The sequence below is a fragment of the Bos grunniens genome, chromosome 28 (genome assembly GCF_055505025.1).
Source record: "Bos grunniens cultivar Pamir isolate PY7600 chromosome 28, Bosgru_T2T1.0, whole genome shotgun sequence".
In the NCBI taxonomy this organism is placed as follows: Eukaryota; Metazoa; Chordata; class Mammalia; order Artiodactyla; family Bovidae; genus Bos; species Bos grunniens.
Window position 1 is genome coordinate 29593384 of NC_141192.1, and position 18838 is coordinate 29612221.

At 42.1% G+C, this 18838-nt stretch overlaps 1 protein-coding gene across 40 annotated transcripts in view; it reads left to right on the forward strand.

Moving 5' to 3' along the window:
• Window positions 1–15785, forward strand: part of RHOBTB1 (Rho related BTB domain containing 1) — a 141888-nt gene extending 126103 nt beyond the window's left edge. For 34 of the 40 annotated variants that reach the window (XM_086382332.1, XM_086382356.1, XM_086382336.1 and 31 more), the window contains 5 exons: window positions 1323–1441; window positions 7299–7449; window positions 10229–10317; window positions 12985–13090; window positions 13599–15785. In XM_086382332.1, coding sequence (XP_086238458.1) covers window positions 1323–1441; window positions 7299–7449; window positions 10229–10317; window positions 12985–13090; window positions 13599–13768 — 635 coding nt within the window. In that variant the 3' untranslated portion in view covers window positions 13769–15785. Of the gene's footprint in view, window positions 1–1322; window positions 1442–7298; window positions 7450–10228; window positions 10318–12933; window positions 13091–13598 lie in introns of all 40 variants that reach the window. The other 6 variants (XR_015156965.1, XR_015156964.1, XR_015156966.1 and 3 more) reach the window with 1 other exon arrangement.
• Window positions 15786–18838: the final 3053 nt, after the last annotated feature.

Sequence of the window (18838 nt, forward strand, 5' to 3'; positions counted from 1 at the left end):
TAATAACTGGTCACTGAATCTATTAATTAATTTTAAAACTTTGAGTAATATTTACTCCAAACATTGACGATCATGGTAGAGAGAGAGTCTTGAAAGTTAATGAAAAGAAATGTTACAAAGATTTACCTGCAGTAAATGAAACAATGGACCTTAAGTGAAATTGATGAAATCTCCTTTTCCTTACTAGAGAGGATTTGTAACCAAACACAGAGTGGGAGCCTCAACTGGATTCTTTTTATTAAAAAAAAAACAAAAAACTATAAAATACAGTTGGGGGTAATTAGAAAAAATTGGACATGAACTAGATAATGGATGATATTAAAGAATTATTGCTGATTTTCTTAAGAGTTATAATGGTATGGTTATCTAGGAGAATCTTATTTTTAGAAAATTCTTGGCAAAGTAGTTGGGAGCGCGTTCAGTTCAGTCGCTCAGTCATGTCCAACTCTTTGTGACCCCATGAACCTCAGCACACCAGGCCTCCCTGTCCATCACCAACTCCCGGAGTTTACTCAAACCCATGTCCATTGAGTCAGTGATGCCATCCAACCATCTCATCCTCTGTCATCCCCTTCTTCTCCCACCTTCAGTCTTTCCCAGAATCAGGGTCTTTTCCAGTGAGTCAGTTCTTCGCATCAGGTGGCCAAGTATTGGAGTTTCAGCTTCAGCATCAGTCCTTCCGATGAATATTCAGGACTGATTTCCTTTAGGATGGACTGGTTGGATCTCCTTGCTCTCCAAGGGACTCCCAAAAGTCTTATCCAACACCACAGTTCCAAAGCATCAGTTCTTCGGCGCTCAGCTTTCTTTATGGTCCAACTCTCACATCCGTATGTGACTACTGAAAAAATCATAGCTTTGACTAGATGGCCCTTTGTTGGCAAAGTAATGTCTCTGCTTTTTAATATGTTGTCTATGTTGGTCATAACTTTTCTTGAAGTATGCTATTAAAATATATCTATACACATTTTATATAGCTAAGGCAAACATGAAAAAATTAAGCGTGTGATAAACCAGTTACTGTTTTATTATTCTTTCTACTGTTCTCCATGTTGAAACTTTTCTAAATAAGAAAAGAATATTCCTCTCCTTTATGTTACGTTATGGTTCACAGTATTTGTGTTGTGACTTTATGTATAATTTTAAATGCTTACTCCTTATATCCTTGGAGGACATGGAGAGAATTGGTGCCCAAGGTGGGGGTGGACACCGCATCAGTGGTTAAGGGTATGGAAAAGAGATGAGAGACTGGGCAGATGGATATGGATGGAACCCCTGGCAAGGCTGGCTCACAGGCTTGTGCTTCCTCCATCCTTGGGCAGATGTGACATTTAAGCTGGACGATGGAGCCATCAGTGCCCACAAACCGCTGCTGATCTGTAGCTGCAAGTGGATGGCTGCCATGTTCGGGGGGTCGTTTGTCGAAAGCGCCAACAGTGAGGTAGGTGCCTTCCGAAAAGCCCAAGCGGCATCTTAATGAATATGCATGTGTATTTATATTAGAAAGTGTTGCCAGAGGACTTTGATTCTTTAACTGCTAACTTGGAAGACTTTTTTAGGCAATGCTTGAGTACCAGGTCACCCTCTTTCCATAATTCTACAATTATGAGAAGCCTGTTGTTCACTTGCTATGTGTGAACCCCCAAGTCCCCCCATATCCTTTCATCCTCACAGGGCTCCTCATCCCTGAAAACATGTACGGCTATATTTTTTAACAAATGTCATCAGGCAAGGTACTATCAAAATCCCCTCAAAGAAGGGGCACGCTGTCTTCTAGAAGTTGGAGACAGTGAAAAGTGTCTTCAGTCACTTAAACCTGGGCTTGACTCCTGCCAACAACGGATGAGGGATCTTAAAAAGCCACCTTCCTGTGCCTCAGTCTCCTTATCCTAAAGGTGAGAGATGTACTAGGTCATGCTCAAGGTCCCCTTGATCTGTAATAGTCCCTGAGGCTCTCTGCCCTAACAGGCCTCAACTCTAGGGCTTGTCACCTCTAGGGAAACAGAGATGGAGCAAAGGGTCTCTCAGACTACCTGTTACATCTAGTAGAAGCCACTGGGTCACTTGTCAAATGCTGGCCCTATCTCCAAAAAAGGAATATTATTAGAGCAGAGCAAGCAGCATCTTGGAGACCTTGTATCTCCACGTCTTCACAAGCTGTTGGAAAAGAAAGAAAAATTCCCTTCAAGCATTTCTAACTTGTTTCTAGAGGTAGACATTTTTTGTTGAGTTTGGCAAATATTTCTTATCCATCTTTTAAAAATATATTTGGGGACACCCCATCAAGCTTATTGTCCTAATGGGCTTATTTTTGCTTATCTCAACATCTCTCCAAACTTGTAACAGAAACACAGAAAACAGTAACTAACTTCAAAGGGAAGCCCTCACACCAGAAATCTGAGCACTCCCTTTGTGACCCAGGAGCCTGCGTTTGCATCCCCAAGTAGGGAAACAGAATCCTGTAATCACAAGCCAGGATGGCTGGCTGTCAGTAGGCCACCCTCCTGCTTTCAGAACAGACTGCAGCTGCTCCTAAACCAACCCCCGGCAGCAGACAGTCAGGGGAAAAGATGTTAGAATTATCCTGATGACCTCTTCTGATGTCTGCCAGCCTTCGTAAACGAGGAGGTCCTCACCTGCAGCTAAATGAAGTCTTTCCTCTACCATCAAAGGCGTCTGGGAGCATCATTACTAAGACCACAGCAACTGGTAGAGGCTACCCAGTGAAGGGACTGTGGGGCTTAGATCCCCGACTCCTCTGCGTACAAGCTGTTTGGCCTTGGGCCAGTGATCACCTTTCTGAGCTCCAGCCTCCCTATCTGGAAAATGTGGTCATAACCCGTAATGTGGTTGCAAGGTGTGAGTGTCAATACCTGTGAAGCACCTCATAAGCACTAAATGCAAAATGATGTCAGCCTTATGTGGATGCTGGAGGCATTGATGATATTCTTTCCCTCTTTTTCAAGAAAATTGGGGGATGCCGCCAATTAATAAAACCTCATCCAACTGGCACAGCACCAACTTCAGTAATCTCTCAAGATAAAAGAGCCCCAAGACTCGCTTCCCCTCTTTTTCCAGCTTGCTGAAGTATGTGCCCGAGGGTACCTGCTTGTCACCTGGCAGAGAGCAGTTGATCAAGGTCCGGGCCCAGGCACAAAGAGTCACTGTCAGAGCTGACCTCACTGATGCTAATCCCCTTTATCCCTTCTCAGAATGGACTGTAATTGTCTCCAGATTAAAATGTGCAGGAGAGGTGACCAAAACAGAAACTTGGCGGCCGATGTGAATGCACGCGGGTCTGGTCACATCACAGCCTCTCTCTGGTGTGGTGTCTGTTTAGCATCACCCTGCCCACCCCCTCCCCACCTCAAGGACTAGGTCGCTCACCACTTAGAACTACAGCTGAGCCTGATACAGATGTGTAGTTTCAACCCAGCTCGAAACACAAAGGCCAAGGAACCAAGCTACCAAAAGTCTGTACCAAGACACCTAATACATGAAGAATGGCGTGAGCTGCGGATAAGTCCAGTCTTTCCTGCCCCTTCTCATGACTTCCAGGGTACACAGAAGTGTTCTGTTTTATAGTTATGAACTCTAGTCTCAGCTTGACCTTGGGCAAGAGACCGACCCTCTTTAGACCTGTGTCCTCATCTCTAAAATGGGGACCACAAGAGAACCATCTCCAAAGGGCAGGTCAGTCATGAAAGTATGTGTGTAGAGCGTCAAATTTGGTGCCTAAAACATACAAAGGCTCAAGCAATGTCGATGACTATTTTCCTGGAGGATTCTTGTTAAATTGTTTCCATGAGGAGTTCAAGGTCTTTGTCCCCTGAAAGTCCTCAGGTAACAAACAAGCCACCAGGTCCCTTCCTAAACTAGCCAAGTGTGGTAGAGGTGGTTCTGGGGGTAAGAAGAGGTACTTAGGTGAAGTCTCAGTAAATGTTCTATGGTTAATTTAGGCCTGTATATGCATGGGCCTGTGCTTTCTAGGCCACCTTTTATTCTTTATTGTTTTGTGAAAATCTGACGTCCCCCACAAAATCCAACCTTTTTTTTTTTTTGCATTAATAGAATTCACATACATATCCAGAAAGGAATAAAATATGCCCACTGATGTTCTTTTAACTTTTTTTGTCATTTAATATTTAAGACACTGTATTTTACTTCTATTTTTCTCATTACTTTTAATGTAGCAGTAAGCATAATTCTCTCCCCAGAGGTACTCAGCAAGTGGTTCATTAAAAATGCATGCCCATGTTGTAGTAAGCAATGCTCTGGATCTAGAATACTTTCTCATTCTCTATGAGACCATCTCTAATTATAAGCCTAATAGTCTGAGCTGATCTTTGCAATTAAACTTTTAAACCAGCTAAACTGGAATATGGGTCGTTGTTTAGGGTAGCATTGTATTCTTATTTTTTTTTTAAAGCTACATTCAGCAGGTAGGGCACAACAGTTTTAATTCCATTTGTTTTATTTATATTATTTTTTAAAGTTCTATAAAAATGGTCTCTCTGTTGCTACTCAGTTTATTAGTAATGTTGAAATCACAGGGAAAAAAATCAACAGCGAGGAAAAAAAAAGTGCATGTTCTAAAATGTTGTTTATTTTCATTTGTTGGTTACTTCCGAGGATCCCTAACATTATTTGCCAAAAAGAGCCATAGCTTTTATAAATAAAAGTGTTAGTGTTATATTAAACATGAAGGAAACAGTAGGTCATAGATGCTTACAAATGTCAGAATGCTCTGAAGACATTGGGAGTGTTGGGGCAGGGCTGCTTCCTGGAATCTATCATCTCCTGATGCCAAAAATAATTTTTTTTTATTTAGGATGTCCATTTTGCCATGACTTAGAACACAGTCTTAGAAAAAATGGCTTAAGTCATCTGAGTATCTTCAGAGTCCATAATCTTAGTGAAGGAAAAGCTTTAGATGTCATCTATTCCAAATCTCTCCCATGTCACAGATGAGGAAACTAAGGTTCAGAGATGGTGAATAATTTGTTAAAGGTCATACAGCATTTTAGCAACATATCTCTGGGCCTTCCCCAGCCCCTTACCCTGTCCTTCAAGCTAGTATTTTCAGAAACATCCCCATCCCTGAGAGTGCAGGTATTCAAAGGAAGCCCTGGGACTTTATTTATCATCACTAACACTTTAGAGCACTTAACACTTCATAAAATGTATATATTTTTACTATCACAATGGCCCCAATTTTAAAGTTTCACAACTTAATTAACTTTCAATTATTTAAAAATTGTGCTAATCCAAACACCATTCTAGAGAAATCAAATTTTGCCATATGTAATTTGCCATGTTTTCCATATGATAAAAGTTCATGTATATGTAAGATAAATGCATGTGTACATAAATGTTTATCCACACAAATATAACTGTGTTAGATTTACTGGAATAGCAATTAATTACAATGCAGTGGTTTCTGTATTTTAAAATGATATCGGCTATAGTTTCTACTTGCCAGGTTTTACTTATTATTGTAGAAGTTATGCTAAAAAATTTGAAACTATCACACTTGTCAAGTCATTGATGGGTAGTAACCACGCAGCTTATTAATAGAATCACAATTGTTCTCACTGTGTCTGAGAGAGGAAGAGTAATTTCCATAATATTTCTAGGAATTTTTCTGGGCTCTCTCTTTGATACACCTAGGGAAAGCTCTGTCCGAAAGGATATTCCCTCTCTGAGATGGTTGGTGGCTATGCAGGAAAATGATATAGATGGTTGCTATAGCTTAAACAATTGCAACCACACCATTAGAAGACTGAAGTGGCCACAAGCCCCTTGTAGATTGTGGAGACAATTTATAAACAAATATATATACAGACACAGACATATACATACACACACACATATATATACACACACTTATACACACATAGAGAGATTAAAATATATAATATAGATGTAATCATATATAACATACAGATATAATCATGTCATACATAAATGTAATCATAAATGTAATTTTTGTATGCTTATATCAGAATTAAGTCTATAACTTTTTATCCTTTTGAATTCAGAAATCTAATTCTTGAAAACTGTTAGATACAGTGCTATATTATAGCTTTCTTCCTTACCATGAAGGGTTTCCAGTCCTGCACAGCAGCTCCGAACACAGACTTTAGAATCTTATTTCTTGGGTTCAAATATCAGTCCCAGCTTCCTAGCTCTGCAACCCTGGATACCAGACTTAACATCCCTGAACCTCCATTCACTTATCTGTAAAATGGCAAAAACAATAGTCTCTCCTTCCTAGGGAGGATATAAGGATCAAAATGTAATGCATGTGGGAAGCTTATTACACAGTACCTTGTGCATAGGAGGCCTTCTGTTAGGTTAATTCTTATCATCATTCCAGTAGCGAGTACTCGTGGCACCATTCTCTATGATGCCAGGGCACGTCTCGTTCAGTTGGAAACCTCAGATGAAGAACAGCTGCTATAACGTGTGTATCCCTGTTGATCCAGGCCCAGCCATTCAGAACTCTACTTCCCAGGCAGCCCCTGGCCCCTCAGCAGACTCTAGCTTGGATGAATATGCGCCATAACTACACGTGCTCAGGAGGAAGTTAGCAGGATCCTCCAGGGAACAATTCTCATAGCCAGCCTTTCCCCAAGATGTCCCAAGCCCAGCTCTCTCTAGATTCTCTGCATCTACTGATACCTGATAATCTTCCAGTAGTTCCAAATCTATGTGGTTGTGCCACAGGAAAAATAAAGTGTGTATACCATGCTAACACATACTTTTAAAATTTTTTATTGATGTATAGTTGATTTCATGCTAGCGTTTACTGATAGAACGTTGGAATCACGCCAGTCACTGTGGCAACTAGGCTGGTTGCTCATCGTCTTCTTTTGACATCTTAGAAAGCTGGGCTCTATTGTGTGTCAGCAACAGTGCGGTCTGCAGCTCCCCCCAACACCTGTCATGTTGCTAGGAGATTTCTTTCCCCACAATAGAGTATTATAGGGTACTTGGCAAGGAGGGCCTATAATGTCATCATACATTTACAGCCCATTTGTCTGATTTATAAGCCCAAATAGCTATTTAAAAATTCCAAATCAGGCTTTGTCAGGCAGCCCCACTCTTTTGTCATCCACAAATCAAACTGTTATGTTTACAGCTGTAAATAGTGAGTGACTTCGCACAGCCTCAGAGCACGTGTCCCAGACTTGCTAATAATGAATCACATGGCGGGGATATTTACAAGCAGTATAGCCTGAAAATGTGCCCACTGCTTTCTTCAGCAGAACTTACCTTTTCAAATAACATTTCAGGTATATCTCCCAAACATAAACAAGATGTCAATGCAGGCAGTCCTGGATTATCTCTATACTAAGCACTTGCCACCGAACTTGGACCTGGACCCACTGGAACTAATTGCCTTGGCAAACAGATTTTGCCTGCCACACTTGGTTGCACTTGCAGGTAAGGCTGATGACTCAGGGCCATGCGGTATCTGACTGTCATATTTATCAAAATGACATGTATGCAAAAAATAATACCTCCTGGGAATAAAAATTAAATTTTTATCACCCAACATTGGACTGTGTTGTACAGGGTGATATGAATTGATCAAATGTATCAAACAGCCCCAGTTCAATTCAGCAACTGTTTTTTTAGGCACCTACTTTGTATAGGTCCTGCTGACACATACAGAAGGCAGTAGTTAAGAACATAGGCTACAGATCCAGATCACTTGGGTTCAGATCTTGGCTCCAGTATTTACTGGCTGGATGACTTCATACTTGATTTAATTAGTCTGTATCTCAGCTTTCTCTCTCTCTTTAAAATGAGGATAATGATATTCTACCATAGAGTTGTTATGAAGATTAAATGAGTTAAGAGATTATATATATATAAAGAGAGAGAGTCCTGAGAACAGTGTCTGGCACCTAGTAAGCATTATGTAAGTGGTTTTCTTAAAGCTATTTTAGAAAATGTTCTGACATTGTCAAGATCATTTTGGGAAAAAGAGAAAAAAGGGAGACTTGATTTAACTTCACAAAACCTTATGTATCATTTCTAGATTTGCTCAGTTAGTAAGCCAAAGTAGATCTAAATAAGATATATGCTTTCAAATACCCTTTTCTTGAATTTAAACCTTCTGTTTCATTTACCAGAGTTGTTGATTAGCAGTAAGGGTGCTACATTTAGTTGACTCTTGTTAACCAGGAAAGCAGGATAGTGCCTGTTTTGTTCACTGGCATATCCTCTGTACACAGAGAAGTGCCTGAGCATAGGAGGTCCTCAGTAAAAGTCTGTTGAAGCATTAAATGAAAATGAAGGTATGAACAAACCAACCAGCCACACCTGCCCTTGACTTCCTGACAATATCTTTAGGAAAAAAAAAAAAAGATTTATTTCTCTGCACTCCAAGTTTCTACCATGCTCAGCCAACTGGATATCAACGTTTTCTCCTCACCTTCCTTCTTCACCAGCTGGATAACAAGAAATAGTATTGCTATTCATTTTCTTTTTGTTTTTTTGCCACACTGCATGGCAAGTGGGATCTTAGTTCCCTGACTAGGGATCTAACACGCAACCCCTGCATTGGAAGCATGGAGTACTAACCACTGGACAGCTAGGGGAGTTCCTGCTATTCATTCTTTAAACTCTTTTTAACCAATAAACCTGAAGTCATAGATTCAAATGAGTATTGCTGCTTTTTCAATACTAACTCTAGGAGGCTACAGAAGGCAATTCTTTTTTTCATAAGTAAGAACCTCAAGCCATTTGACTATCCAGTTTTTATAAGTATTTGTCCTTTGAGGATAAACTGAACTGTTTTACATAATCAAAAGTAATTTGGAGCCAAATCTGAGGATTTGTGACAATCTTGAAGGAGGGCCATTTTTGCTTAAATATTAAGGGTGATGATGAAAACATGGGACTGATTTCTCCAGGAAAGAAACTGACCCAAAGAAACCTTCCTGTGTTAACTACAGACGTCTATGTATGTTTATTTTTCTTAGTAAATGCTATTATTAATGGTTATAATTATTTAATATACATCTTTCTAAGATGATTCCTTTAATCATTTCTATAGTATTTGCTGTTTAGTGTAAGTATAGAGTGTTTGGAACAGAGTGTTTAAAAATCAGTTTCTGGGGTGAAAATGCCCTGCAAGCCAACTATCATTTAACACTTTGGAGTTACCTAAGATTTAAAACCCAGTGACTCCTCTGGAAGATTTAGTTACAAATAGTTCTTTGTCAATCCAGCGGAGGAAGGCTGTGCCAAAGAAACCATCCCAAACTTGAGACCACGTCGACTAGGTGAGAGACATATAGACTAACAGATAAGCACATAAACGCAGAGCAGAAAGTAAGCATGGTTTGGACGGTATACTAAAAAATTAAATGTGATGCTAGAGATGAAAAAAAGCATCAAGGAGCCGGAAATGCTGGGTCAAGACTGTACCCACTCATGTCAAGGCCAGAGGCAGGCAACAGCCTAACAGAGGCAAAAGGCAGCTCAGTCGCAGAACCAGAGTCTGAATTCAGCATAGAATCCTAGAACACAGCTTCCGAGCAGAAACAACGGTCCCATCTAGATCTGTGTGACTTGTGGCTGAAGATCGCCCCAGCAGAATCTCAGAGGTTGAACAATATGTCCCTCGTCTGCTGCTGCTGAGACACAGTACGCATTAGCAGTTTTAATTCCCCATCTGGACTCATTACTGTTAGCCTCTCCACAGTCAGAGAGTATTGAGAACTGGAGTGATGTGAGTGAGGAAGCCATCGAGCAGGAAGATACAGGAGTCTTGAGGATTCTAGGCAGGTCCTAGCCTGCCCAGAGCAGCACTCTCAGACAGAACTTTCTGCAATGATAGAGACTTTCTGTGTCCGTGATGGCCAGTACACGTGACCACTGAGCACTTAAATGTGGCTAGTTTGGGGCTGAGGACCTGAATTTTTTACTTTGTTCAATTTTAATTAAGTTTAAATAGTCCCTGGAGGCCAGTAGTTACCATACTGGACAGAGGTGGTCTGGAGGACTCTGGCTATTCCAGAAAGGCTAACAAGTGTCCCCAGAGTCTGCAGTGCACTGTCGAGCCATGACTCGCCATACTGAAAGGCCACACATCAGAGAGGGCCCTTGATTCAGTGCCCATGGAACTGTGCCCCCTACCTCCTCCCCTCTGAGGTGACCCCAGATGGCAGCCTCCAGGCACTAACATTCTCCTGCTCCCTCTTCTCCCCAGAACAGCACGCCGTTCAGGAGCTGACCAAGGCCGCCATGAGTGGTGTGGGCATCGATGGGGAAGTTCTCTCTTACTTGGAATTGGCCCAGGTTTGTAGCAATTTGCCTTTCACCTTTTCAGTGTATTCAACCAGTTCATTTAACGCTGATAAAACATTCCACTGTTGCATCTGAACAAATAAAGATGTCACCAATCAGTCACAGAAGCCCCCCGCTGTGTGCAACAGAAAAGATCTGAAAGTTTTAAGTTTCATGCACTGTTCACCCTGCTGGGCTTCATTTGAAAAAACAACAAGGGCCCTGCCCCCACACCAGCCCCTTTGTGCCCCGCCCCTCCAGAGGCAGCAGCTTCACATGTGGGAGAACAGCTCAGGGCACGGGAGGGGAAGCCTCTGTCCACTTTTTGAATTCTCAGACATGCATTGGCTGAGATCAGACAGTTTCTAGAATTCCGTGAAGTCCCGTTTTGCCTCCGGTCTCACTGAAGCTCTCCTGGTTTTCCTTTTTTTTTAACATCAGCACTTGTTACTGTTGATGTTGTGATTCCATATCCCAACACACTGCCCTCTTCCTCTAGAGAGGGTCAGAGATCAGTCTTGGCTTTGTCTCTGTGTAATTTATTTAAGGCACAAAGTTGAACACTGCCTCCATTTCCTCATCGGTTGGAAATGGGGATGGTAATTCACCCTCTGTCAACTTTACTGATTATTTTGAGAAACAACTAGGAGAGAATGTTTCAGAAAGAGCATCAAAGAGGGGAAATCCTCTCATAATACAAGGCACGTAGGCAGAGTTATCTAATCCCTGACCTAGACTTACAAGCCATGTGTTTACGCTCTGAAGGAACTAAGAATAAATTCTTCAGATTTCTGTCTGACTATTGGGTTTGGCTTTCGTTGTTCCCTGTCTTGGTTAGGGCAGTGGTTTACTAAATCTTACGTCAGACACTTCAAATTGGAATTTGTCAACCAAGGAAGACAAGGAGGCAGGCCTACATCACATGTTCCTCAGGCCACTCTGACTGTAGACCTGAGAGATGTTCAAGAGGGGAAAATGTGGATCAGGACTTCACAGCAACCTGCTCTTTCTGACTCAACATCCAACAAGGATTTGTTATTTCCTCCCCTACTACCAGGCACCACCTTAGATAAGAGGACATGTAGATTCTCTGCCCTTGGGGCCATCAGAAGCCACTGAGAGGAGCAAACACAAGCACAAATTATTAAAATCCAGTGTGAAAAACAACCTCATAGAGGTTACAAGTTAAAACTGAGAGCAGAAGTCAACTGCAGTGAAATCAACAAGCCCCCATCAACACTTACCGTCCACATTTGGAAGTTGGGGGTGTTTTGAAACAGGACTAGGGGAGAACTTAAGACTTGTGCCCCTCCAGTAAGTATTCCTCCTGGAGAATAATCAAATGACCCAGAATCTCCTATAGCCCAGCCCGATGGAGGTAATATAGCAGTTGTGTCTATCTTTTTACTTTCTGTTCCCACCCTCTTCCCTCCCCTGACCCACACATAACCCAGGAAGGAAATAAAATCATTCCTGCTAAGCTCTGAAAAGCCTTGGAGGAGGCATTTAGGATGGAGCCTCCAGTATCTTAGCTCATTCATTAGACTCTAACCCAGGGATGCACTGGTAAGTATTTAACTATCAGCTTGGGGATAGCAAAGACCATGATCTGTTGCATTTTCCAGTCTCCATGGTGTAAATACCCCACCTTCCCAACTTGTAACAACTCAAAGTCACTGGGCTCAGAGTCGCAAAGAGCTGCACCCAGTGACGCTTTCAGGCAGGTACAAGCCAACTCCAGTACAGCACTGCTCTAATCTGACTTTCAGGGAGAAATCTACTATCAAGGGAAGTTGGAAGCACTGGCTAAAATTGTCTGTCCTGCTGGGCTTGTGATCTGCAGAGAGTTTCTTGAATTAGTTTCCAGGGACGTTGGCTTTTCTCTTGGCCTCTGCTCAGGGCATTGACAGGGGCCTCAGAGGAAGCATGCTGTGGGTTTCAGGGGTTCAGCTGCCCAAAGAAGCATTAAGAGTAACAGACAATAGCATGGATGTCCGAAAGAGGCCTGGACAGAAAGACTGAGGGACGTGTCCCTTCCAAATCTGGGGACAAGCTGGGGAGTTAACGATGGATTTTCGTGCATCAGGTCTTTTGCAGACACAGCTACCTCAGCTGCCATGGTCCTGTGCATCTTCTCAGAAAGGAGAGAGTGCATGGAGTGTCTGGCTCCCTCCCTCCCTGCCCACATCGCCTGGTCTTCTTATGTAACCAAAAGGACAGGTATAGGACAGTCACACATGCCACAGTCTCCTCTTTCAGATCACTGGCCCCAGCCAGCTGAGCTCTGACATGTGACACGGAGGATTCTGTTGCCGAGGCTTCCTTAAACAGAGATGACATCGCTGCTTTCTGCGGCAGGCTGGTGCCTTCCAGAGGCCATGGCCACTTATTAGAGGGCAGGTGTGAGGGGAGGGGGAGAGAGGCAAGGCAGACTTTAAACTCCTGATACAGTGATTATTTTTAGTGCACATATCCCAGAGGTGAGAGGAGGAGGCCAAACACTTGGATGTGGCTGGTGTGGAAACCGTGGCCAAAGTCAAAACACAAGTCAAAACAGCAGGTTTCTGAAGCAGTCATCTGGGCCCTTTATTTCTTTGACCCCTACCATGACTTTTTATCTCTTTGTAGTCCCACTTGAGAAAATAGAGGTCTGACCCCCTTTCGGTCACTTCCCTGCAGTTTCACAATGCCCACCAGTTGGCCGCCTGGTGTTTGCACCACATCTGCACCAACTACAACAGTGTCTGTTCCAAGTTCCGCAAGGAGATCAAATCGAAATCTGCAGGTGAGGCTGTGTGGGCCCCATCTGTCCAGTTCTCATCACCTGTGACTCAGGGGTTTCCCTTCGCTGCCCTTGAGAAGAAACATGGACAGCCCCCGGCTCACGGAGAACTCCTTGTGGCCATATGGCAGTCACAGATTCACGTGACATGCATGACCCAAGGAATTGTATGTTGGATATTCTCTCTGGAGAACGTCATGGCTGGGGGGATTTATGTGGAGATGGGTGGGAGAGGGGTCGTTCAGGGTGCCCTGCTGCAGAGCAAGCAGAGCTTGTTGCTTCACCCTTGTCTGGGAAGGCAAAGGGACCTGGGTTCAGGCTCTCTGTGTCCAGCTGTGTAATTTTAGGCAAGTGATTCCACCTCTCCAAACTTTCGTGTCATTATCTGCCACTGGCCCTACTCAGCGTCCCTGCTCATTGATTAGCTGAGAGGATGCACGTGATAATCATCTCAGAGAAGCCTAAGCACAGAACCTAGCAGGTATCATCATCTGCACCTTTTCTTCCCCAGACAACCAGGAATACTTTGAGAGGCACCGCTGGCCTCCTGTGTGGTACCTGAAGGAAGAAGACCACTACCAGCGTGTGAAAAGGGAAAGAGAGAAGGAAGACATTGCACTAAATAAACATCACTCGAGAAGAAAGTGGTGCTTCTGGAATTCATCTCCAGCGGTCGCCTGAGGTGGAAGAGGAAAAAAAAAAAATCAAAAATCTGACACGCCACTCAAAAGCACTAGTGTAAAATGAGTCTTATTTTTAGAGATAACATGTAGTTCAGGTTTCAGGCACTGATCTTCCTCCGCTTTTGTGCATTTATCTTTGTTGGGATCAAAGCACAAGCTCACCATCAATGAGCCTGGACAAAAAGGGAAATTGACGCTCACTGCATTCCTTAAACTTATATGTATATTTTTTGTTAGAAGGCTTAATAAACTTTAGTCTGGTATCTCATTTCTTTTTATACAAAGGAAAAAAAAAATCCAGCTTTCATGTTTCAAATTCCAAATTGGAAAATATTTTTATACGGTCTCTTGTAAATGAAAATACTGTGTATTACTTTATTTTACAGGACACACATTAACCATGAAGTCGCCCTGCGATTCTCTTTGCCCACGAGCATTATTACTTAATTAGAGGGATATCCTTTTGTCGTGAAGTAAAGGGTTGGAATGAAATTCCCCAAAGTACAAGTTAGGGAGGGTTTCATCTTTGTTCTGCCGAATAACACTGGTATAATTACCAAGTCAACTCCAAGAATGTGTATTTACAATATTTGCTATGTAAGTGCTAGTAATTATATGGTTATATGTGCCATGTAAAATATAGTGATATCAAATCTTCTGTTGTTTAAAATGTCTAGATTTAAGAGGATAATCTTTATAATCATTAGAAGGGCTTATTAAATCCCAGCATTATCCAGGGCAAACTCTCTGGTGGACCTGAATACAAAAGATACCACAGGAGCGCTGGTGTTTGGATTGCTGTATGAAGATATCCGTCTCTCAGTGTTCCTTGATCTTGCCATGTTTCTGCATGCAGTTTTGCCACTGACTTGAATCGAGATGGGCAAGGGTGAGGGTCCCCAGACTCTGTCCCCTCATCTGCAGACTTGTCACATCTCCCCACCAGAAACAGGCTTCCTCAGGTCTCTCACCTGCGGCCAACTTCACTTTGTAAGACCCATGTTTTTAACTCTTCCCAGGGAAAATTCACGTCGCTGCAGAAGTAGACCAAGGCAGACCACCCACCCCTGCTGAAGTTCAGTTGGAGGGCCTGTGAAGGCACAAAGCTGGAGGCTGGGTCGTCTAAGGTCACTGCATTCTCCATCGCAGACGGGAATTTCACTCCAAAAGTCTAGGAAATGGTGCTATTGTGAGTTAGTTCTGACCCTTTGTCATTCTGAGTTTTCAGTGTTAAAATAGAAAGTATTGAGCAGGGGGGGCTTTTGAGAGGCCATCAATCACTGCTTCTCTGTAAATTAAAATGTTACAGCACTCACACAGAGCATCTTAAGGCCACAGTTCCATACCTGTTTTGGGATGTTGTGTGGTGGAGGCTCGGGCTTATTCTATTCAGAGGTCAATTTAATGATACTAAAAGCTGTTGATTTTTTTTTTTTTTCTAGCCTTCAGAAGTTAGAAAAGAGACAGTTGAGTCCAAACTCCAATGTTAACAACCACATATATTTGAAAATCTATCCAGATTACAGATAAGCGCTTATTACTGGCCGTGGATACATACCAGTTAGCAAAATTGGGAGAGGCCCAGAAATGTTCTCACTCTCTCATGACAAAGGACTGGGCAGTAGTGTTGGGAAGGATGGGATGATTGTAAATGCATCTACCTTAATTTTGGGTCAATAGGTTGTAAGTCATGAATGGAAGGAGAAAGGAGACAGAATGAGAGGAAGAATCAGCATCTGTCCCATCATAGAATGGTAGAAGTTGAGTTTTCGATGAATAGTCAGAGTTGAATTTATACAACCAAAGCTCCCATGTGATTGTAATCTTGCCAAAATGTAATGGACATATAAATGAACCTGGGGTATAAGCAATAATATCCACTAGTGTTATCAGCTACTGTAACCAAGTGGCTGGTTCATTTGGTTGACGCTGATTATGGCCTTTAACCATGGTGGTTTGTTTTGTGTTTTGTTTTTTATTTCACAAAAAGCCAATAAAATTGTTTAGCTATAAAATGCCTCCAGTTTTTGTTTTGTTTTGTTTTTTCCTTTAAGGACTACCATCATTATTGTGTGTGTAATTTTCACTGCTTTTTAAAAGAACTGTCAAAGCTTTAAGGATGCTGGGTCATGGGGTATGTGTGCTTCAAGAACAAAGCAGCTTGAATGACTGTCATCTTTGTCTTTAGTATTGCCAGCAGATTGTAATACCATGATGTATATGAGGGGTCTGGCTCTTTGATTTGGGCTAATATGGCTATGTCATTAGACATGGTACAGTTTTGGAAAGAAACAAAAATAATGTCTCCAGTCTAATGGACTTGTTTTAATCTGATTTTGGGCGATTCTACCAGCAATTAAGTCAAAGTTTGCATTGGTGGGCTCATGAAGAACAGTCTTCTTCAGAAGCAGGTCTGAGAAAGCCTTTAGAAAAATTTATAATTAATCTCTGAACTTCTAGGTAGTATATTTGCCCAAGCTCAGAAGGAAGAAGGGTCTCCAATGAGGTCTCAAGGCGGATTTTCTGAGTAGCAAATGCCCCATGACTCTATGGAAAGGAGTTAACAACTATAAAACATAACTGCATGAAGAAGACAGTTTCCGATACATTTGCACACCTTTTAAAGGTGGGTGGTCCGGACCAGGCACCTTTTATCTAATACCTGCCAGTGAGGTCTTTCCTCTAGAAACTCTTGGTCTAAGTTTCTGGCAAACCATTAAGGATTTCAGCAAACCTGTATCAGCATTCCAGGAACCACAAATTTTACTGGTTTAGCAGTAACTCAAGTATTGTAGACATTCACAAGCAAGAATTCTATGCTCCTAAGATTTTTTTCCCATTTGCTTCCGTTGTATGGTATATCAGTTATCAAAGTTCAGTTTTTCATCATTGTGACATTGGCTAAGCAGAATAAATTCTACTAGTCAGAGGGAAAAGAACAAAGTGAATTCTGAATTTGGAAATGTACAGTATTTGGAAAAGTGCAGTATTTCTGAAAGTAATTTGGAAAAGTGCAGTATTTCTGAAATGAATCCTTTTCTGCAAGCTGATTTATCAGGCTTTTTCTTAGAGAAATACATATGCTGTGTCTTTAATTGGATGCTAGGGGGCAAGTAGCAATAATTCCTCTTTTCTAGAGGAATGTAACTATTACATAAAAGATGTAGAGTTAAAAGTTAGCCAGGGAGAGTGTATCTGTGTTGTTTGTATATAAGTAATCAAGAAGCAGACCATTCTGAAGGAGATCAGCCCTGGGATTTCTTTGGAAGGAATGATGCTAAAGCTGAAACTCCAGTACTTTGGCCACCTCATGCGAAGAGTTGACTCATTGGAAAAGACGCTGATGCTGGGAGGGATTGGAGGCAGGAGGAGAAGGGGACGACAGAGGATGAGATGGCTGGATGGCATCACTGACTCGATGGACGTGAGTCTGGGTGAACTCTGGGAGTTGGTGATGGACAGGGAGGCCTGGTGTGCTGCGATTCATGGGGTTGCAAAGAGTCGGACATGACTGAGCGACTGAACTGAACTGAATCAAGAAGCAACATAGAGGGAAAAAAGGCTAAAGATAAGTTTAAAAAATAAAAGAACTGATCAGATCCCTGGAAGCTGAATTAAGCATTATGAGCTTCAAATGTACCTCTTTCTTCCAAAGTGCTAATTTATGAAATTATTCAATATCTCATGATTTAATTTATTTTCAGATACACACTTTGCTGTACTGAATTTCCAGTTGGGAGGTAGATGATGTATGCATCATGGAAATGCATTGGTGTGTCAACCCTGCTGACCTGTCAAAGGAGAAGCCGTGTTTCTCCTTTTAGCTGTGTTTGTAAATCTCACCCTGTGCTGCTGGTGCCTTTGAGTTGGATATTTTTACTTAAGCCGTTTAGATGCAAGATTTTTCACTGGGTTCATGTGCAGGTGCCTCATCAGTTAGACTTCTACAGACTACAGTCTACAAAATATGGAAATAATTTGGGAGCAGATAACTCTTGGGTAGAAACAAGTCAATCATAAGTTGCGCATGCACAGACATGAAAGTGTTAGAAACAACATTAGGAGACAAGAAGTGACTTGCCAGCAGCTCACTCCTGTTGTTCCAGGAACGGAACATCTTAGTGATATGTATTTCCAGTAGAATGTAGATGAAATGGGTGATTCCCAAATGTGGCCCCATGGAAAGCGGAGGTAAATTCTTTGAGTCTGAATACATTCTCAGACCCAAAGACAAGAATGCTTAGATGTTACTTACAGGCAATCAATGAGAAGGAACTTGATTCATATCCCTCTGCATGGATGTCAACCAAAGTTTGGGCATTTTTTTGTTCCCTCCCAATCTGATAAAAATAAACATCCTTTTGATTCAATGATTCATAATAGTCCCAGTTGGAGGGATAATACCTATGGAATGTTAAGATCAACTGTTGTGTGAAGAAACACACAACCTCTCTAAGCTGCAGTTGTCTAAAAAAAGCGGAAATGGATTTCATTGAGTTTTTGGTGCAGAATTCATGAGATGATTTAGGTAAAGTGCTTGGCACAGTGCCTGGCACGTAGTTATCACTTAGTATTCAGCATATCAAACACCCAGGCAAGAAACCCAAGAGAAAGGACAACTCTGCAAGTTACAAAATGGAACAAAGATGTCTTTTCCTGCATTTCTCTTAAACCGTTGGCCAACTTTGCTGCTTAGTGCTCCATGACGGTGATGAAAGAATTAGAAAATAAGAGTCATGGCAAGAGAAAAAGCAGGTGGTGGAGGATAGGGAAGAGTATAGCTCTTTCCAAGAAGACATTGTCCCCACCATTCTACCCTTCTCTCCATGGAATAAGGGCTAGACCACCCTAAGGTGGCTTCCCTAATGGCTCAGTTGGTAAAGAATCTGCCTGCAATGCAAGAGACCTGGGTTCAATCCCTAGGTCAGAAAGATCCCTTGGAGAAGGAAATAGCAACCCACTCCAGTACACTTGCCTGGAGAATTCTATGGACAGAGGAGCCAGGCAGGCTACAGTCCATGGGATGGCAAAGAATTAGACACAACTGTGCAACTTGCCTGGAGAATCC